This window comes from Augochlora pura, chromosome 10 (assembly GCF_028453695.1).
Source record: "Augochlora pura isolate Apur16 chromosome 10, APUR_v2.2.1, whole genome shotgun sequence".
Classification (NCBI taxonomy): Eukaryota; Metazoa; Arthropoda; class Insecta; order Hymenoptera; family Halictidae; genus Augochlora; species Augochlora pura.
The window spans coordinates 13,195,103-13,220,543 of NC_135781.1; the positions used below are offsets into that span (position 1 = coordinate 13,195,103).

The 25,441-nt window shown below is 42.3% G+C and overlaps 1 protein-coding gene across 3 annotated transcripts in view; it reads right to left on the bottom strand.

Annotated features, from left to right (window-relative positions):
• Nucleotides 1-25,441, bottom strand: part of Rbp6 (RNA-binding protein 6) — an 895,262-nt gene that overhangs the window by 58,456 nt on the left and 811,365 nt on the right. For all 3 annotated transcript variants that reach the window (XM_078192887.1, XM_078192889.1, XM_078192890.1), the window contains 2 exons: nucleotides 1,896-1,978; nucleotides 585-669 (listed from right to left, as the gene is read on the bottom strand). In XM_078192887.1, coding sequence (XP_078049013.1) covers nucleotides 585-669; nucleotides 1,896-1,978 — 168 coding nt within the window. The remainder of the gene's footprint in view (nucleotides 1-584; nucleotides 670-1,895; nucleotides 1,979-25,441) is intronic.

Below are 25,441 nucleotides of genomic sequence, written 5' to 3' on the forward strand. Positions count from 1 at the left end.
ATATCTGGTATCTCACTGCTTCTAGATAGCCATCTAATCCTCATTAACAATCGCAACTACAGAAAAGAGGCTGCAACAATGAATTCACGGACGTGATATCGAAACGTTAGCCCCGGTCGGCTACTGCGGCCTGGTGAGGGGCGTGAGTATCGTCGGTCATAGTCCTATCGTGGGTATCGGATGGTAAACAGCGCCCATGTCGAGTCCTTGGACACCAAGCAGATCGCTCATAGAGTAAGTTAGCGTCGCGGCTCTGGACGCGGCCGCAGCTGCGACCGGATGGGGCCTGTAGGAGGCAGCTGCCGCGGCCGCAGCAGCAGCCGCTAGGGCCCTTTTCACGTCGTAGACAGCCGCGGTGGTGGCCGCAGCCGCGGCCGCGGGTGCGGTGGCGCCTGTCGCGTATTGATAGGTAGCGGCAGCATTCGGTGCGGCGGTAGCGACTATCGGAGCGAGCAAATGGTGGTGGGGAGTGCCGGCGGAGGCAGCCGCAGCCGCGTGTGCGGCCGCTGCCGCGGCCGTCGGGAGAGGATACGGCGCGTAACGATAGGTGGTGGGGGTGGGTGTCGCGACCATCACCAACTCACCGTATGCGCCTCTGTTGGCTGCCCGTGTCTTTGCCAGGTTCGCCGGGAGCATCACTTCCTTCGGTTGTGCTTTCTTGCACTCGACCTTGAAACAGAAGCGGATCTTAAGCAGGCCGACTCTCCGGCTTTAATCAGCGCTGTCCAACGGCCGACACAAGTGCTCTCCTTCGAAGGTGATGCCGCTCCCCTCCTGCGCTTACTAATGAGGCGTCCACTAGGGTTTATGTATGTAGCGATCGGAGGCGGAGTGGATAACCTCGTATACGCCGGAGATTACCGTGGACAGCACTGATTCGATCATTTCAACAGGTATCCAACTAATCACTCGAACAGTTGGTACTTCAATATTGGGCTAATGCTAAACGATCGTCATGATTAAGATGGCGCTAGATTGTCTGCCGCGAATTGATAGATGCTCGTTGGGTGGAAAAGTCAACCTGGGTATCTCGATAACTGTCAGTGGCTGTGGGGATTGCGTCGTGGAAAGGTGATTCTATGAGGATAATTTTTTTAGTACATTATCTTAAGAATTTTCGACACAGAAGATATAGGCACAGTGTAAAAGGCATTCACAAAAATTGTTGGGTAACAACGTGACAGTTATTGAAACATCCTTGTGCAATTATCTGTTTTTCGAAAGAAGATATCTGAAGACGCAGTAGCTATTTTTCGAAAAACGGACTTTATTTTAAACGGAAAAAATAATTTAAAATTTGCTATAATGAGATATATGAGTTAATACGCGAGGTAATTCGAACAGTTAATCGACTGTAATCTATCATCGCGGTGGTCACCGAGGGATCTCTGTTTTATCCAGCAAGTGGCTAATGCCTGACAGGGGTGTCGGAGGGTTGTTTACAAACGCGGCAGCGTCTCGGCGATGGGTTTCTAGATAACGAGAAGTGGCATCCGGTAAATCCTTGATCGACGTCAGCGAAATTTTGGATGGGAGTAGACGGGCAAACAGAACTGTCTATTAACGTAGGACCCGTGTGATCTCCCCGGCGCGGCGAGATTTCCAGGACCCGCTTTTCGTCTTCCGTGCATGATCTACCTTGGCTGGCTGTGGACGGGCGCGTACGTGTGCGCCACGTGCGTGCGTGTCAAATGCAAATAACCACGGCAGCCCTTCTCAATTATACGGAAAATTAATTCCACTCGACGTCGTATCCGCAGACGGAAAGCGGAAGGCAAATACCGTTTGATACCACCTCTGCGGGCGCGTGGTGGGGAGAACAGAGAGGGAGAGAGAGAGAGAGAGTGCTCTCCTCATTCAACAAACAGGCTTTGTTGCCTGACTGGGCGACTCACCATTTTGTTGTTGATTTCGTGGAAATGAATCTCACAGACTTTATCCACTACGTCTTCGCTTTGAAATGTGACGAAACCAAAACCTGAAACATAAAGAATAGGTGTCTGGTCATCATCGGTAATCAAATCTGTCAATTGCACTCCCTTGCCTCCACTGCACTACTCACAGAAGTTCTAGCGCTTTAACGCACGCTTCACAATTTTATGAGAGACGATTCAATGATTGAACTAAAACCATTAAAAATGTTTGTCGAAATTTTGTTAAATTTGCATCAAAAGCATCTTTGTAACTTCCATATTGCGAAATCGAATTAGCGAAAAGAGATACAAATATTGTACACATTAGACATTATATAACTATTATATGGGGTATTCACTAGAGTGTAACAAGTCGACGATTCTGGATAAAGTAATTTAAAAAATATAGTCAAACGATCCTTTTTATTACAATCGATGATTATTGATCGCTTTAAGCTAAACATCTTTATGAAATTGAACCAGTTAAATGTGTTTGACGACTATATCCGCCTTGAAGATGTGGCAGAATTTTGTGTCATAACGATTATATCCGGCATGCGTAAAATTTTATTACAATTTGATATTTAAATTGTAATTCTGGCGAAAACTAAAATATACTCGTAAATTTTAATAGGTATATAATAGGTTTAGAGGTCAAAACGTAATGAAACAAACAAATGAAAAGTATAAATAATTTGAGTTGGATTCATAACTTCCTTCGTCATCGCCTGATTATCGCGACACACACAGGTGGACGCTTTGTAAAGAGATCGCCACAGTTAACTGATTAAAAGAGTTTAAAAGAAAGCGAAATTTCAACAGAATCTATTTGGCTCCACGAAATGAGACAGTAATCATAGAAGCGGACCGAAGTTCGGCACTAAATTGCAGAAGCGAGTTCCACCGTGTCGACGATCGTCGAGGAGGAATGCCGATGAATTCCCCAGACGCTTGACTCGCTTAAAAATTAAAGGTACACCGGGCGATAAGAAATAAATCGCGAGCGTCCGAGGTAACTGGATCAAAGTGAATCTTAACCGGCCCTTTAAATACGCGCGGCCCCGACGAACGCCCTTTATTCGCCGTAATTCTCCGGGCTTAAAAACGTCCAAGTTAACGTAACTTCCATGCGTTCCGCCGCGGAGATAACTATCCCTGCCGGATCTTCCATTAATTCAACGGAGTCGGACGAGTTTCGCCTTCCTCGACCTTTTCCACCATGCACGGAGGGCCTGGTCCTCCCACTCGAACCCGTTGGAACTCGCCCGTGCTCGCGCGAGCGGTCTAAGCGCTCCGGCTCGAAATTTATTTCGCTGGAAGACGAAGAAGAGGAAGAGGGACGACGAGCTGGGCGAAGAGTCATAACTTAATCAAGCATCAAGGGTTATTAAAAACTTTGCATTGGTCTCCAGGTGATTTTAATCTTGCCTCCCTCCAGCCTCACCCTCACCCCCCCCCCCCCCCCCCCCTCCCCTCCCCCCGCCGCCTTTCGTTCCCCCCTTTTGCCCCGTGGCCCTCTCTCAGCTCGCCGCGCCACTGCCTGTCTCTCGCGCAGCGTAGTAATTCAGGCTCAAGTTATCCGGCGGGCGCAGAGTTATACGAATCCAGTGCGCGATGTCGCTTAAGATAACCAGGAGTTAGTGCTTCCGTGCTGAAGCAGTCTGCGAGAGAAACTACGCCCGGTGACTCGTAATTAAACACAGCCGATGGATACCGGAGTCGAATGCGAATCGGCAGCCCTCTCTTTCCCTCTTTCCCGCAATTCTTCGAGCGTTTCTACCCTCTGCCCCTCCTAGGTAGCTTTTAAATTTTACATCGGAAATGGAACGAGCTCGTTGAATTAAATTACACCGCCCCTCTTCGAACAACACTCCCACTTTCGGCCAGCTCGACGTAATTAGCATCGATCGACATTCGGCTCCTCTTTATTCATGCTGGATCATAAGGGGGTTAAGTGATTTTTCATTCGACTGTGGAAGACCATGCGCGGCGCCATTTTTTGTACAGCAGGGATGATGGTTCAGTGAAACGATACTTTTTATTATTGATTCTAGAGAGCACATTACTTTCCTACAATTGAAGAAGATTCTTGTAAATATTCGTATATTTACAAGAAATGCGACTGGTTATGATTTCGATGAAATCGTACAGGCTCGAACAATAGGCAAAGGTTTGTGAGAAGCACTGAATCAGTTGTAAGGTTTAATTCATTGAAGAAACAATACCTTTAATGAAACGAACTTATAAGAGAAATAGAAAGTACGTAATTATATTTTTCAACATTCTCAATCATCCCTGATCCTCGAGAACTTCGCTTTAGAATATACTTTAAAAATGCTCAAAGTACAGAGATCAAAATGAAAAATGTAGACATGCGTTTAACAATGAAAGAAATCAAATATCATTCAGAGCGTACTCCTCAGAGCAGAGTATAGATTAAGATACATAAATTCTACGATCCTACGTAACTCTCGTCTATCATCTTGCATGTATTAAAGCTTCAAGTGTAAAGCTCTATCAGTCCAATCTCAGAGTTCCTAGAATAAAATGAACTTCGCGTTGCTGTTCACCAGCAGCCGTGTGTTTGAGGATTAAAAAACCAGCGTAAAAACGTGAAATTGGTTTAGATTATCCCGGTACATCATTCCGCGATTCTTTATGTAATCCGCTGCCGCGAAATTAGTTTGATTTGTCATATTAGATACTTCGCGAGAACGGCATCGCTTGACCTGGCAACTTGGACTGCCTGCACTGCATCCCTTTCGGTCCTTAAGCTCCTTCACCGCCATGAAAAGCACGAGTGATTAAGTTATAAACTTGGCAAGACGTCCGTTTGAGTGAGGAAGGGGCTTACTTCATTTATGTAATTTATAGTACTCTGCCAGTCAGCTAACTCCACGATGCCTGAGAACTCCGGCTTCACAAAGGCCGTGCGTCCTGACACCGGTAACATTTAACTACTTCCTGTCGGAGTCCACCGAGCGTGCACACAGTCCGGACACGAGGACCGGAGGGGAGCAATTCACCGTCCCGATATTATTCGTCTTTTAAAGCTCTAATATCCTGTCCGGGCTGCTACAAAGTAGTCTTCTTTCAAGAGGTATTAAAAAGTTATGACAGACTGTTCACGCTGAGCCACGTCCTTCAGTCACTTTTCTCCCGGACGAATAAAGTCGAGCGTCGGCAAGGTGTTCGTGCGTGAGCTCACGTGTGCCCGGGATACGCGGCAGTGTATGGAGGCCGTGTGTCTAGGATATAATGTACGCGAAATATCGTATGAATTTATAATAGGACCGACACCGTGTAAAATGGCGTTTCGGCAGCGCGTGAGATGAAATTACATTGCTTCATAAATTTCCTCCACGCTAAAGAGCTTGACGATGCTCCATGGAAAATGCTCGGCTATCTTCTTCGTTGGCTCCGACGAAACAATGGAAACTTCAGCTCTGAAATCAGCTATTTCCAAGTACTTTCGTATCGTGCCGATCAAATTCACCGCCCGGATAATTAACTACCAGATGGTCAAAACACTTCGCATTTCTATTTAAAAGTATCCGGCAGAAACCGGATCTTTTTTATTGCCACTTCTCTTGCTCGGAGAGAGTCGAATATTCGCGAAGAACCGTAAACCGAGGCTGCTGCGAGTTTATACGCTCTTTAGAAACTGCATACAACTACTTAATGAAGGAGGTTGCAAGAAATTCAGGGATGTAAGAGAGATAGTACATCGAGAAAGAGAAGCGGCAAGATCACTATACTCTGCAATTTTTACGAACTGGCAGAAAATTCGAAAGAAAAACATAAACTTCTATGTAGATACTATAGCTAGTACAAAACAGACAATTTTAATAAACGTGTTAATATTTCAAAGCAATGCTATGATATATTGTTGCTTCCAACCTTCTTGCACTCTGAAACTTTAATCAAACTTGGTGCAACGCTAGTCCAAAGGTTTTGTCTGTTGTTTCAGTAAGATATAGCACATAAAGTATCAATTTGTATGCACTAAACAGCAGTTTCAGCAACCTGCGTGTACGATCAGTTCAGTACTGAATTATGATTGCGGTTCAATTGCGCCTGCATTTAAATTCGATGAAACTCGATTATATCACTGCAGCATGTGTTCGAGCATCGTAAGGACGTATTGGATGGTCCTGGTCCGAGGGTTACGCGTCTTTAGAGCCTCGACAATGGCCGAGGATAACCGAGAGGGCCCCGGAACTCGGTGAGGTCAAAGCGGTCAGCGATCCTCGCCGGGAGCCCAATAAATTCCCAAAGAAAAACTGGCTGGCCGAGTTCGAATTTTCATAAGGGGATTTATTTCCGTGACCCGACCTCCCCGGGCTGGCTCGATTCTGGCGAGGAGGAGGTAAACCGTTCGCCATCCACCCCCTTAGGGCCTCGAGGGCCGGCTAAAAATGCGTGCTCAGCTGTCCGACCCCTCGTTGGACGCCAGATGCGCTCATTTCAATAAAAAACACAGCCCGAAATATCCTTCGCCCGTTCCTATCTACTCCGTACCGCGTCCTTCCTCTTTATCCTCTTTACCTTTCGAGAGTTCCTTAAATGATCCATAAGCGAATCGACCCGGTGTGAAATTACCGCCTGTTATCCGACGATTTTCTGCTACCTTTCCTCTCCAAGGCCGCGAGAATTACTACCGACTTTATCGGGGCCGATAGCGGGCCGAGGAAAAATATCATCTGGCCCCCGGTGCCTCTCTGAGATTTAGACCCAGCGACCGTTGTTTGTCACCGGGGATAGGGGACCGAAGATGCGGAATCGGCGTTTACGGAACAATCTTATTTTACTGCTGATCGCGAGTCTCGTTTTATCTCTTCCGTTTTAAAAAAGTGTTCTTAATTGTCCTCGTAGCTACAGTTTTGATGTCATTTAGGATCTCCTTCATTTTAAATAGAGGTCGAAAATTTGATATTCTTATTAGAAATCGTTGTTTTAAAATGTGGTACATGTATGTAATTGTAAGCGGATGCACTGGCTTTGGATTACATTAAACTCTTACTTGTGTAAACACTTACTTTTTTTTCTAATAACGTAGCCACTACATTGTCACACAGTTTTAATGTCATACGGTACTTTTATTCATTACACAACTTTTAGTCATTTAGTGGTTGCCGAGTTCGCGTCGTTTTATATTAAACAGAGAAATATTAGTACTTCAATTATGAAACTCTAGTACTTCAATTATGTAATTACGTGTGACTGAAGTATGAACTGACATACAGTAATATTCACTACGTCTAAATAAATTGTAAACAAGTTTCACAATCCACCTTAGAGGAACTAATTGAATAACTATTGAAGCGATTTCGCGTTCAAAGAAGCAAGAACATCCGAATGACTATACGTCGAAGCTGTAGATGATTAAGAAGCGCGCACAGATGAGGTCAGTATTTCCGAGGATTAGTGCTTAAATGTTAGCCTTTGATGCAATGTCGACAACACATTGTCCCGCCTGGGATCGGGTAGAGCGGAACGGAACTGGCAGCGCCGTTTCGTGTTTCGGGTGGTAGTGGGACAAGTATTAGCTACTTTCATTCTAGGGTTAAATTCTCTTGACGAGAGGAAGAATGGAAGTTGATGGCTCGAAACGCGGCGGGCGTTGACGGAAGAGAGCAATTCTTCTCTCTGTTCCGTGACCATCGCAGTTTTCTCCGTCTCTCGTCGGTCCTAACTTCTCTCTCCCTCTCTCTCTCTCTTTCTCCTTCTCTCTTTCTCTTTCTTTCTTTCCCTGACTCTCTCCCTGACTCTCTCCATGACTCTCTCCCTGTTCTCCCAACTCTCTACCCGGTCTCCTCTCCTCTATTCGTCCTTTCCTCTCGAGTCTCGAGCATAATGCGACCCCGCCATTGTACTAGTGGCCATGTTAACGTTTAAAAGCCACGCTGTTGCTAAGCGCGTTTCAGAATTTTACCGTCTATTGAGAATGCTAAAAGGTTCCTTTCAAACGGCTGGCAGAACGATTTGAAACTTGTAAATGGATATGGCTTAAACCTTCGCTCTCCTTCTGTGTTTTTTCTGCCCTCATCCCCGCTTTCACTCCCCCACCCCCTCTCATTCGCTCTCTCTCTCATTTTCTCTCCCGCGGTACTCTTCTTTGTCTCGCTTCTCGCGGTGGCGGGCTGCAGCGTTCTTTTCCGTTAGATGGCCGAGTTCTTTGATCATTTGTTTGCCTCCGTTAATGCGGCCGGAACACGACGACGATGACGATATCGACGGGCGTATCGCCGCATTTATGAATTTCACGAGACACCGGAGGAGGTCCCGATGCAAAACGAGCATGGACTTTGATGTCGGCCGCTCTCAGCAACAGGCTGAGAGTCAAGCCGATCTTTAATTTTATAATTGTATCAAATTTATACGCCGACAAACGCTTAATGCCCGACGAACGCTGTAATACCTGAACCGACTTTTCTTTCAGGAGAACCGAGGATTCCATCCAAGGACATTGCATTGCATTCTTTGGAAAGGAGGAAGCATAAACGTGAGCGATTTCTATGGATTCATTCCTGGAAAACTGTTACGATAACAGGAATAAACTTTGTCGGAACGAATAGATACATCCTTATTCCCCAGGAAAATATTTGTTAAATTGCATTTCTTTACTAGATTTGTTCAGCTTTTTAGCTTCTGTTTACATGTGGCATTTGTCATAGTTCTACGAATGTAGAAAATGAATAATTTTGTTAGACACTTTATTCCATAGTTGGAAGCAACTTCGAAAAAAGAACACTTTGAATCATTATTGATTTCTAGAAGAATAGCCGATTCTAAGTTGTTAACTTTTGATTTACGCACGGAGAAAAATGGATCTTGCGAGCCCGTTGCATGAAAACATATTTTCAAATGATTTTCTTCATGGTCGAGAGGAATATTTACACGAAAAAGTTGATCTTGAGTTATTGATAAGGGTTCCGAAGATACGTGATGGGACGAAGTCCGCCGTGATCGAACGTAAAACTTACAAATTCCACGTTTTCCGCGATAAAACAGGGAAATGAAACGGGACGCTCAAAGACTCGAGCTATAAAAGTGATACAAGACCCATTTGCAAGGAAACGACCCCTCAAGTAAAATCGAGCGGAGTAATGGCGAGCATTTCAACGTAAAGAACGCAGAAACCATTATCCCTAATAATTATTCCGATTTGAAGAACCGTTTAACGGCGCGTGAAGGGTGAAGTAATATTTACTTAAAGATTTTTCGAAATCGTTATCCGCTTCCGAACGACTTGTACAGTTGTTAAGAGTTTAACGACCGAGGTGTAATCCGGCTTTATGCATCGGCGGAAGAGTCCGGGAAAAGAAACGATCGTAAAGATAGTGTCCTGTTATCGCGATTCCGTCCTTCGTGTCTTTGTGGAGATTTCTACCCTGAGGGAAACGTATTTAAACTTTAATATTGCGCCCTCGAAACTTCACCCCCGTCTTAAACATATAGGAAAGTTGGAAAATTCATACGAATTTTGCATTCAGTAATTACTACAGTATATACTAGTAAGAACTTTGTATTAATAATGATAAAGTTTTCGAGCAAATAATAGATTCAATAATTGTCTAAAAGGGACAATCTTTCAGTTAACTCCACAAGACAATTTTCAATATTTCTTCTATCGATTTATTTTAGTTTCTCTCTTCAATATTTACTATCATCACTGACTCTGTCGTTTGATGTATGTAATGATTTCAAAAATTATTATGAATACTGTAAAAAACAATCAAATCGTTAAACACTGAATCAATTTGGCTTTTCTTGTTTCGAAAGATTGTTGTTTCACGACCATTTCAATGAAAAAGATATAGAATTGTTTTTCCACAAATGAGTCTATTCTCTACTATATATGTATTAAAATAAATAATTAATATAATTAGCAAAATTATTTTTGATCTAAACATAAATCAGTCTATTTTCTAGCAGATAATGTAATACAAAAATTAATACAAATGTTTTAAGTGAGGAATTAATTTCTCAAGGGACCGGCAGAGATCCGAAATTGTTGCTTTGTAGCCGAAGCTAGCGGCTGCGCTGGAATTCGCGTGATTCGGATTGTCATCGCGCGTAATTCCGTGATTATTATGGATTGATGATCACTCTAGATTATTGATTAAGCAGTTTAGTGCGTGCAACTCAATTACTGATCGGAGTGCATACCAATAAATCAAGACCACGATCAACGGGCGCGTGGCCAATCTGCGTTGCCACCCTCTAGCTACCGCTTTCCCGTTCCTCCATCTTGCGCTAAACCTAATCGCTTCACTCGGCAAAGCGAAGATGACCAAAGTTTCAGCAACAGCACTCACGGTGCGGCGTTACGATAGCATCGCTGCCGACCGTGTTTTCTTGAAGTCGGACGCAATAACGAGCGGTGTAAACTGCAATCCTATACGGTAACTGATAGCTATCGCCCGGAAAGTTTGTTCATAGATATTCAGTCGTTAATTGCCTCTTTCGGAGTCCAACCAGTTTCGAGCTGGCGAGCCAGCTGTACCGTTACCGATCTAAAAGAAGCCCGATCGTCTGAACTGTGCTCATCCGCGATCGCCTATCTACGATAATTCCTGCGAGGATCCTCGGGAAACTTCCAATCTCTCTTAACCTTTTAACTGGAGGCGACGTATTAACTCGTCATTCGTGATTGGCACTCCTTTACATTTTCTTTTCAATTCTACGATTCTTTCAATTACTCAAGGTCTAAATAATTGCTTCGTTTTATTGGTTTGATCAAGAAGATCGTGCGATATTGAAAAAGTAATTACTAGGCTTTTGTTTTACATAAACAGATGTCTGTGTTCAGCTATGTATTAGCTAGTGGTGCGTGTGACCTTCTTCCATCCTTTACACAAATTTTATAGTCCGTTTATAAAACTTCCCTCCTACCATCAAACTTGCCTACTGGACGAGATTACCAAAACCTTTGGATATAACTTGAGGTTAAATTTTATCTGTCAAATCAAACTTCTAGAATCGCTGAAAGGTGCAGCAACTTTCTGGTCAACCTAATATTTTGTCGCAGTATACGTCCATATTGTTATTGATAATCGTTCACAATCGAAAACTCATCGAATTGAATTTAAACAATAGTCAGGAGCAATCATTTGTCATTAATATTCAAGTTCCGGCACGATAGTTTCTATCCGTAATACAAGAGAGGAAGGAAGGTCCTTTAATTAGTATCTCGTTAACCGCGTTACACCAGTGACCTCCATTAGTTATCTCGGCCCGCGAATCTGCAAATGAAATGGATGAATTCTCATTTAGCATGATATTTAGCACTATGAGCCAGGAGTGGGCGAGCTAAAATTAAAACAGTAAGTAACGTAGAGAAATTCTGTCCTCTACCTTTTCGGCTGATCTGGATATTCTGATGAATTTAAATAGATTATTAAAAGCTTGCACAATGTAATTAATGGTTCCAGTCTACGTATCCTATTTCGGGATTGCACTCTAGCTTTCAATCAGATCGGATGATTCAATCCCGTAATTCTAGCACGGAACCAATTAAAAATATCGGTTGTTTTTTCCGGCCCAATTTTCGAGCGTCGCGACGCGCGTCCGTAGCTAGACGCCGGCCAAATTAAACGAACGCAAACCGCGATCCGATTTTGCGGCGCACCGAAACGCGGAAGGTTCGCAGCCCTCTCCCTCTGATCCCCTCCACCGATCTCCAATCCTTCGATTAGTTGCCGGCGGAATTTCGCAATGTTAGAATTTCCAGGCGCTCGTTAGCCCGCCAATCGCAAATTCGCGATCGCAAATTTCCGGTGCAGTTGCTCGCTGCGCCGGGATTCACGCCGGATTACCGGGGCGGACGTATTCCGAGAGTTTCTGGCTGAACTTTCCGCACGATGATGCGGGAGAAAGTTGACGTTAATTTTACATTGAACGCGCCAGAATGCGTAAGCGTCACCGGCCGCGCGACAAGAGACATTTTCAACGGCATTATCGGCGAGAATGCCATCCCGTGGGAAACAATCGCCGCACCTGAGTAACGATTTAATAGAATTCTGCGGCATATCGGACCCCTGAATTATATACTTAATCCTGGCCATGTAATTCTCTCTCTATCTTATCTTTTTATTAATTAACGAAATTGCAACAGTGACATTTTTTCTGATCTTTCCATGTAGCTGATCTGGCAACGTTGACAGCTTAGAAATTTTTATGGAAAAATATATATTAGAGAAACCTCGAACAGAACAGTAAATATCATTAGTTAATTCTCATAAATTATAATGCATAGAACTAAAAAAGGATATCATTACTTTCGAGAATGTTGAATTAAATGAAAACATTAACAAATCGTGGATCCGTTTAATAACATACACAGAAAGGCTGATATTAATTCTTATTAATTCTGATTATTTCTCAATTTCTGAGAAATGTTAGATGCGTTTGTTGCGAGAAATGATTAACGGCAGAGTTGAATTTCTTAATGAGCGGTTCGTTTAGGACGCCGAATGCTCAGCGTGCTGGAAAATGCTAAAAGTGATGCCACGTTATCCTGCCTCAACTGTCTTAACTAATATCCTTGCTTATGAGCTGAAAGCAACTTGAAATTAGCTTTAAGTACTGATTTAATTAGGGCATGAAGATATGCCACGCTATCCGCCTCGACTCGATTCCAGTTTGCTATTATTAAGTTAGCGAATTAGGGGACGTCAGAGCGGTAAGTATTATTTTATAATTTCTAGAAACTCGACGGAAATATATATAATGAAACTTCTCCGTAGAGAGAGTAAATTTTTCATCTTCTTTATCCATTTTTGATTTTCTTATTAATTCATTTTTGTTTCATTTGATTTTATTTCTAATTCAATCTTATTAATAGTTTGTCAATTTCTGAAATTCTATGCAAATATAAATTTTTTAATATTTAAATCTCTTCTTCAACATACATATGTATAATATACTATTCCAACGAAGTTCGTTCGACAAGTAGTAAAGGACGACAAGAGTCAGACACCGCGTTATAAGAAATCCCACGAAAATTAGTCTTTCAGAATTAACTCCTTGCCGTATTTTGACGAATTGGCACGCCATAGAGATTTCTATTAACATCTTGTTAAGTATAAATGATATTCCGTTCCTCTAACTTGGAATAAAATTCTGTCCTCTCGTCACCGGTATTTAACTATTTATGTAAATGTAGACAAACGCAATAAATATTTTTCCTTTTCCTTCGAAGAAATTACTACAGTAGAAAAAGTGCTCATCCGTGTAACTACGAACAAAATAGTAAATGATCGCTGATTAAAGTTAGGGTATACAAATTTCCACGGAATGTTGAAAAGTTTAACACACCACAAAGAGTCGACGATTGATGGAATCGTGTAAAAGGAGCGCACGTGATATCTCGCTAATGAAACCATTACCTCTGTCCTTAATCTAAATACCGTGAACAAGGAAGGCATTGCTATAATTATTACGTAATTGTTCGTACGCAGCAATTACGACGTCGCGTTGCCTCGATTGACAGGTGAATGCCGGCTGGCGGACGTGAAATGATTTCGCGAAGCCTTGCAGTTAATACGGCTTTACAATCACCTTAATACCGATATACCGGGTTCGAGATACTATCAAACTATCTTTGTTCGTCGGTTGAAATCTGTTTAAATACATTCTAGTACGGTACATTGTTTGGCAGAATTTCAATGGACATTCTTGGGTCCGAATTACGGCGATCAATGTTAGTCCTTAATTCATCGGCGACTATTTTATGCTTGTTAAAAATATTATATCTATGTACTGTTCCTTGCTGGAAAGATGGCGTAGAGAAAAGTGTAGGATTCATACTAACCCACTCATATTAACGCTTCCGCAGAAGTAGGGTTAACGCGTTTCCCTTATTAATAGAAATGATCCCTTTCTATTAGCCCTAATTTCCAGGAAATGAGAGACTCGAGCCTGGCCGGTTATAAACAAACGACACCTCCTGATTACCCTCGTCGTCTGGCTCTCTCATGGTCTTCTCCTAACCTTCTTTTTCATTTGTCTTGATTTCAGGCGTTTGATTATTATTGGATAAGTTAAGAGAAAGATACGTGATTACGTGGAGCAAGCTTACTTCTCGCATCGATTAGTTTATTGGTCTTCTTATTTACGAATAAAAGAGGATTTCGGGAGGTTATAGACAAGTGGGGGACTACGGTTGTGCCAGTCAGATGGAGGGAGCGGTATTTTGTCCTTTTGTCCCTCGACAGAAATTATGCCATTTTTTCAGCAAGGCACAGTAGATCTAAATATCCTCAGTAAACACCTTCGCTGTACTCTAATCACTTCTTTTAGAATTATTATTCGGAGGAGATTGGTTAAATATAATACAATGTTTCAGTTTCTTTTTAATATAGTATAATGCAATTTATTTAGCAATAAATTGCAAGTATAATCACTAAAGATCGTATCAACAAACATCGACTGGACGCATTTCGAATATTTTAAATTTGTTGCTTTAAAAATCTCGTTATGATTAAAAATGCTTGACATGGTGAACGAAAAGTTTTAGACAATTTGTCGATCACGTCTGTTGGTATCATTTCTAAAGGAAGAATTTTAACACTTTTTTTATTGTGCAGTAGAAACCATATTAATAAACGCTTTTGAAAATGTTTACGAAGAAATTTTGCGCGAGAAAGATCTTCTAGCAATCGGAAATTTCGATAGAATTTCGATAGAAACATTTCGAAATCAAGAAGACGCGGGGCTAACATTTACGGGGCGACAATCGATCCCATCATCGGCATGTGTGTGCCATTATCCGGCCAGAGAAAGTGTTGCTCTGTCCGGCGCGGTTACAGTTTGGGTTAAGTAACAGATATCAACTTGTTGATTTACAGCAACAACCACGTAGCTGTGGTTCCGGGGGCGTTCGAACTCCCTGGGCGGGCCATCTCTTCCTAATGGCCGTCCTAAAACTTCCGCGGAACGATGTGCCACTATTTCGGAGTCGACCTGTAACGCCGTATGAACTTTTACGAGGATTCACTAAACATCGGTTGTTTTCGCCGACTTTGCTCGGCGCCCCTGTGTGTGTGTCGGTTGTTCATCCCGGTCCCGACGATCGATCGATTCTCGTTCTCGTCGTGCTCGCGCCAGCCTCGTGGAAAAACACCGAAAGCAGATTTACGCCCGGCGTTCCTCTTCTGTTTACGCGTTCCCTGTTATTCGGCTCCTCGGATTGCATTCATTAAAACCGCCCCGATGAATATTCAAGCGTCATAACGTTATACGAGTTTCTCCGGTGATTCTATCGGCGTGTCGCGTCGCCATCGATCCGATCGATAACGTTCGATCAGAACCGGTCCGTGCCTAGATCCAGCCCCACGGGATTATCCTGTTTTACAAGTTAATTGCAAACAAAGGTGACGATAATTGGGTTGAACGGCGACGTCGCACGGAAACCGTTCACACGCTCTCGATCCTGTATAACTTTACCGTAAAAGTGACTCCTTTGTTGTGCTACATATTGCGCGTTTTAAAATGATAGCGTTATGTCACGTTGAATATGGTACAGCTAGAGCGAAGAACTTTTATATATAATTCCTTTAAGAGAGATAAACTGCATCTAAACCTACTATCGCCAATCAGAAAATCGTGTCAAAAAATTGTTGAACAATTCTAAAACAATACTTATAGTTCAGTTTGTGTAACGGATGGCTGCGTACGTCAATTAATAATTTTCTAATTGTATCATTTGCAAATCTTCCGCTTTCTATAGATACCACGTTATTTTATAATAGCTTAGTTATGTCTATAATAATATGTGTATAATAATATTATAATATATATAATAATATATAATAATATATATAATAATATATAATAATATGTCTATAATAATATTATGTATATAATAATAGCTTAGTTATCGTCGTTTAGTATTTATTTTAACACAGTATTAACAACTTTCGTTACTGTCTCATACTTTAGAGTTGCTAGGAAGGAAAAGGAAACTTATTCTTAATTGCCGAAGTTAATTTTGACACTTGCGATCTATTCATTATATTGCAACAACGGATGCCACAGGTAAGTCGTGCTTGGGTCGCCGGTGACCCAGATCATTCCAAACGCGAAAGGCACCGTGCCCGCCGAAACGAGCAGAAAACTTTTCGATTCTTCTCGGTTCGAGGAATCTTTTGGCACGGCCGAAGTAGGACTCGACGGATTATCAATGCTAATCAAACTGTTAATGGGAGTTTTATCCTGTTGGTGGAGCAGGCCAGTATGATTGGGGAAACGGCGAGATGGGAAAGAAGTTTCTCCGGAGTTTAGCCCAGTTCGGCGCGGTGTCGTTTCATTATTTTATATACATCCAGCCGTCGAACTTCCAGTTTCATCGTGGCTTCCGTTGGACCCGATAATAGTCGATAATGGAACGGGCCGATTAATTATTTTAACCGGGGGCAGGGGGAGGGTGGGAGGTGGCGGTGGTCGTCGTTACGTAAACGGGGGAAAGAAATTGTGTACAAACTGTGTTCGCGGGCCAATCAGGAATTATTCAAGAATTTAATCCGCGGGAACAAAGTAGCGACTCGCTCGTAAATAAGTCAAGGAGTAATCAACGGCCTCGGATCTCCCTGAATTGGCTGCACGCGGAGCGATTCGAAGTAGCGAACTTTCTAATTGAACGTTTCGTTACGATCGAATTTTAAGGAGATTACGGGAAGTCAAGGTCCGCGACCTCGCGCCCCTTTACTAAATAGGTTTTTGTTTTGCCGTGACGCGACGCACGGCGGTTCACGGCTTCGTAGCGCAGCGCCTGAAAACGGCGAGAACATGCAACGGATTTAATTAATCACGGTTAATTAGATGTAAGCTCCTTGGCCTGACTCCGTTCCTTTTTGCCGTGCAGTTGACAGACTTCATCAGAGATACGCGGGAACTGCAAACTGCACTTTACCACGTTTTGCAATTCGCTTAGCATGCAGCTCTCTCTCCACGGTTTCGCATCAGTCCGACTGGGTTCCCACCTAGCTCGCTTACGCGCGCCATCTTCCATCCCGGACGGGGTTGGCCCTGCCTCCTTCGCCACCCACTCCGAGTTTCTTGGTACCCTTGCCTCGCGTGCAAAGCAGATTAAACGAACGAACCAAATTGAGGTACTTAACGTCGGCGGGGAGGGGAGGGGAGAGGGGGAGGAAGGCAGAGGGTAGACGTAGAGCGAGAGTCTGCCGAGCTCGAGAGAGATAGCCGAAGATTAGGCGAAACTGTGCTTTTAAGTCGAGCTGCTTTATGAATGCATTCATCTGATGCCGAAACTTCAATGTTTCATCGCCCGACGATCAAACGGGGCCAGGAGAAAGAAGTTAGGAATCGCTAAGCCCACGCAACCCACCGGAAAGTTGCCGCTCCTGCTGAGCAACTTCCGAAACGCAAACTCCTTGCCCGGCAAAGTGATTCTGCCACGTTGCGATCAAATCCACATCAATTCACAATGCCATACTCGATAGGATAGGACATTGCTACTTTTATTATCTGTTTGTCTTCTTTTGTTGGTATCGGTCTTCAACCAAACCGATTGTAAAGTAATCGTTGCTATGCTCTTATTATATGTTATTCAAAAGTACCGTTCATTGAAGATCATTTTTCTCTAAATTATTTTCATGCTTGGAATATATTTGCAGTAATTTCTCATTTTATTTTGTACTTCTGCTTCTATCACGATAACATTGCTGAAGTCTTCACTGCTATAATGTTCTCACCACAAAACTAGAAAATATAGAAGAAATCTATGTTCATATATTTTAACAGGTTGACTGTAAAGTTTATTTTGAAGATATCTGTACTAGACAACAACATTTCCTTTTTTTATATAAATAAAGCCTCTTTCTTTAGTTAGTAATGAAGATTTAATAGAAGCGTTGCGGTGTGGGTCTGCGACGAGATATCTCGTAGTTGGAAGTAGATGGGTTACATGGTATCGACACTTCAATTCAATTCAATAGGTCATTTAAAAGTATCATTTTAAATGCGAATTTTCTTGATATGTCACTACAGGGCAAGAAAACTGTAGTGCCTCACTTATGAATGCAAGGTGATCTTCGAATCATCTCGAATTGTGTGACGAGCTCTTTATATAAATTAGAATAATCTTAGAGAGATGCCAGCTCAATTTATACACTTTTGCAAAGTTCAGTGTGTTTAATGTATACATCAATTCGTTCGATACGTACATCACAAAATGCGTGATTATACAGTGTTCCTTACGTAATAATTACAGACTCCCCTCAATCATTACCGAATGTCAAGGGACCTAATAATAGCTCGAACAATCGAAGCGATCTTTCTGCAACTCACATTTCTGGTCGAAAGGCTGCCCGATGAGCCGTTCAACGAGGAACGATTAATTATAACTTTGGACCGGCCGTCAACCAGGTCTGAGATAGGCCCGTCAAGCATCGAAGAAGTTGGCCGATCGAGCAGCGCCGGAAGATTGCGCCTCGATCAGCGAAACTTTCTTCGGGGATACTCCATTGTCTCTGCCCGATCTTACATTGTGTGGTCAGGTGCGCGCCACCTGTTCAAGATAAATCTTCTTTCCTCGCTTCGTTTCCCGCGTCTCGAGCTCCTCTTGGCTTTCCATCTACCTGAGACCACTTTTCTCGTGGAAAATCATGCCCGGCGCAGCAAAGATGAGCGGCAGCCCACGGCCATTACCGTCGAGAACGCAGCCATAAGATATAATTGAACGGAATCCCTCTCTCTATTAGGAGCGGCCATCTCGCCGTGCCACGAGACCTTTCTCGCTGTTTTTGGCCCTCGTTTCCGCGATTGGGGGATCCAGAATTCTTCCCTCTCTCTCTCTCTCTCATACTCTTTCTCCCCACCTCGGACCCCTGTTCCTGAAGAACGAACCTGCACTGCTTTTTCAGACCGCTTTCTTCGAGCTCGCACGACGTTTCGAAGCGATAGCCGTGTATCGTATTTGTCAGACGGCGTGGGACGGGGTTGAAGGGTTGGCATTTCGTATGTAAGCTGTACCGCACATCCCGTTTCCACCCACGAAATTGTGGCGATTTATTATCGTCCCAGCCGAAAAGTGGCCTCTCTCTTTCCTCTCTCCAACGGCACCGTATCTCGCTCGAAACGCGGCTCTCTTGCGTTCGCTGATGGATCTCGCCGATTTTTTCTCATGGTTTCTCCTCTCCTCCTTCGCTTCTTCTCTCTCTCTCTCTCTCTCTCTCTCTCGGTCTCTCTTTTGTAGCGTTGCCGTTCTTTTTTCTTCTTCTGTTCGTTCGTTTCTCCTCTTCTTTTATTTCCTTCCCGTTCTACTCTTCGGACCCTTTTTATTATCGCGGGAATCGTTATGACGCGGAACGCCGCGTTCCGTGATTCACCGACGGAAGATAGCGCGACGCAGAGTGCTCTCGAAAAGAGAGGCTGCACGGTAAATACAGCCACTGCCGGTAATTCGGCCACCTCTCGGGAAATTCCGGTTAAAAAATGAGAGGGATACGCCGGCGGAGCGCGCTGACGATGTTGGCGTTATGTCGGGCATTAGGTATGGAAATGCGATAAACAGAGCCGGCCCCGAAATTATGATTCTTGGCTCCGCAAATTTCATCCGTCTCTCCGACGGCGTTTCGGTGATGCTGGCTGCTGCCAGCGAAATCGTATCACGAAAGTGGAGTGTCGGAGTGGAGCTCGTTATTGACTTTAAAAAATTCAAAAATTTAGAGGTTCTTACCTCCGACTTTACTCAGACCACCTTGGTGCTGCTGATTTTCGAACATTTGCTTCTGCAAAATTATAGCTTTTATTCAGGCATGAATTGTTTAATTCGAATGTGAACTAACACATGTTGAACTTTGAATAATGCCTATGATCCACGAGCCACCAAGTGACCCATTTAACAGTTTCCCAATAAAGTCGGTTTTTATAATAATGAGAATTAGAATAATGAATTTTTACGTTTAAACGTTCAAAGTATATCGCAACTATTGTCTCAATAGAATTGATCTTGTTATTCGCTAAAAGACTTTTAAAATGAACATAATCTGAAACGTGTTCTTAACAGTCACATTTCGGTTGAATTTGACTCGCAGCCAAAAATGGTTGCCGACGGCTGATCCAAAGTTTCCCAACGGTGGATTATCTCGTAATGGAGTAGTGTTTTAAATTTTATCGACAGCTGTGTTTTATCGTATTTCCTACAGTTGTATCTGAAGCGAACGCATAAAAATGCGCAATCTATTTACAACAATTTGAGGATTAAAGTTTGCCAGACCTCGAACTTCCAGTACATATTTATGTATACTTTATGAACGTTGTATTAAGTTTCACCAGTAGCGACCTTCTATTGTATTTCTCACAGTCGTATTTCACGCAAATGCAGAAACTCCGCAGTCTACTTGCAGCTACTCACAAAGTTCCATTATATTTCTCACAGCTTTATTTCACATAAATGCAGAAAAATCCACAGTCTGCTTATGACATTTCAAAGATCGCAGTCTTTAGACCACGAACTTTCTGAATACACTTATCCACACCTTAAATGTAAATTCATGTTAAATTATTCACAAGCCTTGAACATGTTTGCGTCGTCCTCTTTGCGATTAGAAAAATTCGATGAGTTTCTTTAGTTATTTTATCATAATAATATATCTACAGGCTTTTTTAGACTAATCGTCAAATTCGATGCAATTTGGTGTGTTAAATTTGCTGGTTGGCCTAAAAAAAGATGAGATGCAATTTATTTATAGACGAGCAGATCTTAAGTATTTATGACAAATTGAGTAATTTCAAAAACTAAATAGAGTTTAAAACAGCTCAATGTTAATGTGTTACATTCATCCGAACAATATCGCTAAGTGAAAAATTGATTTGGTTCCAGTATCCAGTAATTGCTGTACACAATTTTTATCTTGCACAAAGTTCCGCAGTCTGCTCATAAATGACAGTGAACGTGTTAATACACATACCGATTTAGACGCGCATCCATATTTAAAATTCCATCGAGCGAGGGTGTTGAACAGCAAGTCGCGCGAATTATTAAATAACATAGCGAACGACCGCCGAAGCCGCGGCTCCGACCAGGGAACTGAAAGCTTCCGAAAAACCCGGGTCGACCTTTTCATTACGTTACACCGCGTAACGGAGAGTCAATTTAATTTCGAAATCACGTAGCCGGAAGAGTCCACTAATGGGATTAAACGGGTTAAGTGTAAGCCGCGGCAAGCGGCGGCGCGTGTTCCGAAAACGCTAACGAAACCCGTAAATGAAATTGGACGGGGTTCCGCGGCCTGGAGAGTGCACAGTTCTCGATTCGTTTATTGTCGGTAACTACCGATAAGGGATGTTTCGAACGGGTTTTCGAAGACGCCGGACGGATTGGAGGGGCGGAAGCGATACTGAAGATCCTCCGGGTAGACGCGAAGAGGTCGAACGAATTTTCAAGGAATATCTTCTTCGCCGGGCTTGGCGTGCCTCGTTCCCATTGTAGCGCGTTGATTATGAGCAATAATGAGACATCCCAGTCCCTTAATCAAGGCGGCGGGCGGCGTCTTCGAGTCGTCGAATCTCAAGCGCGATTCTCGATTTGGAGGTTCCCCGAAATAATGAGTCTCGCAATCAGCACCCGGGGAAATGTTTACGCTGCAATTACTACCACCGGTAGCGAGCCCGCTGTGAATATAGTATAGATGCCTGTACCCGGCTCCCGTTGTACAGGGTGCGTCAGGTAAAATACTGCTAGCTGTTTTCTTAGGCTACGTTTATGGGGTACATTGAAGCCGAAAAATCAAATAAATAAATTATTCGTAATTTCCAATTTTTACAGAATTCTCATCAATACATTCTCATTAGTTTTAATAAGGAATCCTCGACATCGTTCAGGCTATCCAGATGCTTATCAGTGTTGAAATTTTATTTCATCGCTTTTCCTATTAATCTCATTTAATAGAATAACTGCATTAATTTTTATTGTTTTGGAAATTTTAATTATAGAACAAATTATATTTACGCTTAATTATCCTTCTTTAGAATGATAATACTTATCCTCCAAATAAAATAAATTATAATGTGCCAGAAACAATGCAATGAACGAATACTTGTATATACGTCTTTTTACGCCTATTTGCGATACAAATTAGTGTCGAGCAGAATGGCGATAGAAGCTGCAGGGAATATCTTTCCTCATTTATAATGGAGCCACGTAACTTTCCCAATTATAATTATTTCATATTAAACAAATATAGGTAATTCTGGAGAGGAATTACCATTGTCTTCATTTTGGCGACATGGTATTTGGAAAACTGTGCACGTGTCACTCTTAGCGATGATTTCATCGTAGTTTCAACAGAAACGTGCCTTTAGAGTATAATAGAGACATCAATTTTATTTCTTATTCGAATTAAATGACACAAGAAAGTTGATCTATTTGTATAGAGCAAATTGATCGAAGCAAATACTGTGTGGAAAATTAAAATACGTTTCGAAATATAGTAGGGCGTATTGTCTTTTTTTGTTATCCACGTAGCTTTCTTCAATTTATATAATATTTACACAAATTACTTGATACACCAATTATGTATAGTTACAGAATGATTCTTTATTCGGCACACCCTGTGTATGCCTGCGCTGCCCATTGAAGTCCGAACAAATTGAACGACGACAGAAATATTGGGAAACTCCTTTGCAGTTTTTGCTGGCCGCGTCTTCGTTGCGGACCGTCAAAGAGATTTCATAGTGACAACGCGGTAACGAACGGAAGAAGAGTTGACAGTCGCCGGGGACCGGCTTTAGGATTCTTGAATTTTTAATGACACTGGAAGCGCTCCGTTGTTAATTTCGGTCGGCCGCAAAAATCACGACTGAATTTAAGTACGGTTAAATTGGAGCACAGCTTGCCGGTACCACGCGTGGGTGGAAGATATGGGGCGGTCGCTGCGCCGATTAAAAATAAGGGTGGACGCGGATCGAACGTGACGTCTACTCCCGATTTTTATCCGAACGTTTTCGGTGCGTGCGTAGATTTATTCGTAAAAAAATATTTGCAGACCAAAATTGCCGATGTTCGCGGAATTTTAATTGTATAACAGCAGATTCTAACTGTCGGCTGTTTTAACGAACGCTTTTAGTATGGCTCGATAATTTCGAAGGAAATTATTGCTATTGCCTTAAAAGAACCGAGTGTCTCGAATATTAGTTAGGTAATATGTTAGGTTTGCAATTGTTACGCTTGACAGTCTTCTTTAGAAAATTCTCGAAAGTTGACTTATTAGACTGCGGGTTTTGCAAAAATGTATTAGTTAAATATAATACTGTGAACACAGTAAATAAACTTATTACAATAGTTGTCATATTTTATGTAACTTCTTAAAATTATTAAGAGAAGGAAACATAATTTCATTTAAATTTTGTTCCGTAACACGTTTAGTGTCCAATATTAAGCGCAAAAGTTTTCGCAAAGTCAACACGGCTCAGTTGATGTACTAGAATAAGATCAAATTTATCATTATGATCGCCGCATTAACTCTTTCATATTTTAAGAATCTTAGTAATATTCACTTTACTTGGATCTCAATAACATTGTAAATCTAATCAAAGATTAGCGTCGTCAATGTTTGACCGACATGCTGCTTAACGTCTTAACCCTAGAGCGCTTAAGGTATTAGAAATTTTAACGTCTCTTGATGTTAGAAACATTTTATATCCATGTAAGATGAAATGCTATAAATATTAATTTTTCTGTTCGAGGTATATTTATTTATACTATACTGTCAAATAATACATTTCGGTATCTATTGAAGGGAAAATAAAATATAAAAAATGTATAAAAGAACACTATCAGAACAAAACACTATGTATAAAATTCAGTAGACATTTTTGTAGCCTCTCTTAAGCACATTATCGTTAATATTTGATGTTCATGCTGCACGCAAATTGGCAACCTGTTCATCGGGTAATCCGGCCTCTTAAAACCTTTCAACGACGAGACAATAGCTGAACAAAATAATTACAAATTAAAAATCCGCTCAACTTGTCCACTAAATTGCGAGAATATCCAGAGAGATAGAGGTCCACTTAATCACGACGAGGTCGTCGCATTTCCCGAACTTCAGGAAAAGTTCATCGCTTGAGCCCATTAGAATGCAAAGGAATTCAATAGCCTCTCAAAAATCGCGGCCGAATCGTGTCATCTTTCCGCCCCTGTCCCGGCGGTTTCTGCACGGCGGGAGCCGGGCGAAACTTTTTAATATAAAATGCAAGCCGCGATATTACCACGTAAGACCCGGGCCACTCTTTCTCCGTCTCGATACGATAAAACTTCGGCTGTAAATCAAAGCGTGCCGGTGCACGGACCCGGGCGAACTCAGATTCTCACATATTTTATTGTTTCATAATAAAACTTTGCAACGGCCTCGATAGGGTTGCGGGGATGGGTGAAGGCGGGTTCCTGGAAAAACAGGGCGGGAAGGTCCGCGACGACAATAAAGGGTCAGGACGTTGCCGGGTGGAAGGGCGGCTTTACGATCTTACAAATCTGACGGAAAGATACTCCGCTGATTTTCGTCCCTATTCAGTTCTTTTATGGAGATCCTATCCCGGTGAGCGAAGGCGGAAAAGTTCTCAGGGCATCGCGCCGTCGATTTTCCTTCGTAAGAAAACGAATCGGCCGCCGCTACCCGGTAAGCTCGGAACTATCGGGGAAAACTGGTCGGACGCGTTGTTTTATTGAGGTCCCCCTCCGATTTATGAATCGGAAAATGCAAACGAAGCTGCGCCGCGTTTTAACGCTCGCGATAAAATAAGCGATCCGCTCGGAATACGAGGACAGAATTTATCGCGTCTTTAATGCCCGGCGATTTTTTATTCGTACACGCGGTTAATTCTAGATTGCAGGACCTTGAAAAAAGCTTTACGCGTTTCGCATCGCGGATAATTTTAATCTTCTAATTTATCGTCTCGATAGTTTGATTTACTTTTCGGTGGATTTAGTTAAAGCGGATTTCTTGTCGTTATTTTCTCTCGGAACGGATTGGGAATGTTCAGCACTGACCAAGGTAGAGAAATCAAAGGATAAGGGATGTACATACTTGTATCAGGAAGGGCCAGGCATGACAGATTAGCGTAAAGAACAGAGAAGTATGATTTAAACTTGTCGATACATCAAAACGCGTTTTTTGAAACGTGCGGTTTCTAAATCGCTGTGCATACACATTCGTTAATACATTGAACATTATATTAACCTATTTTTACATCCAACATTATTTAAACAAGCGTTGTTCTCTTATTTTGAGATTTATGTTTCTAGTTAAGAGTCTAATCAAATTGAAAAATGATGGAATCAGGACTATCAATTTCTGATGCATGATCAGAGAAAGCTCAAAATATGTTTATAATCTCGATTTAATTCGGTAGTTTAGTTCATTCTTTGATTATTAGCCGTCTATTGTGTGTTCCAAAATGTAAATTGTTTTACTAGCACGAAACACATACAGAGAGACGTTAAGAGTATGAAAACCTCATTCTCTCTAAATATTCTAACAAATTATTATTACGTTCTCATC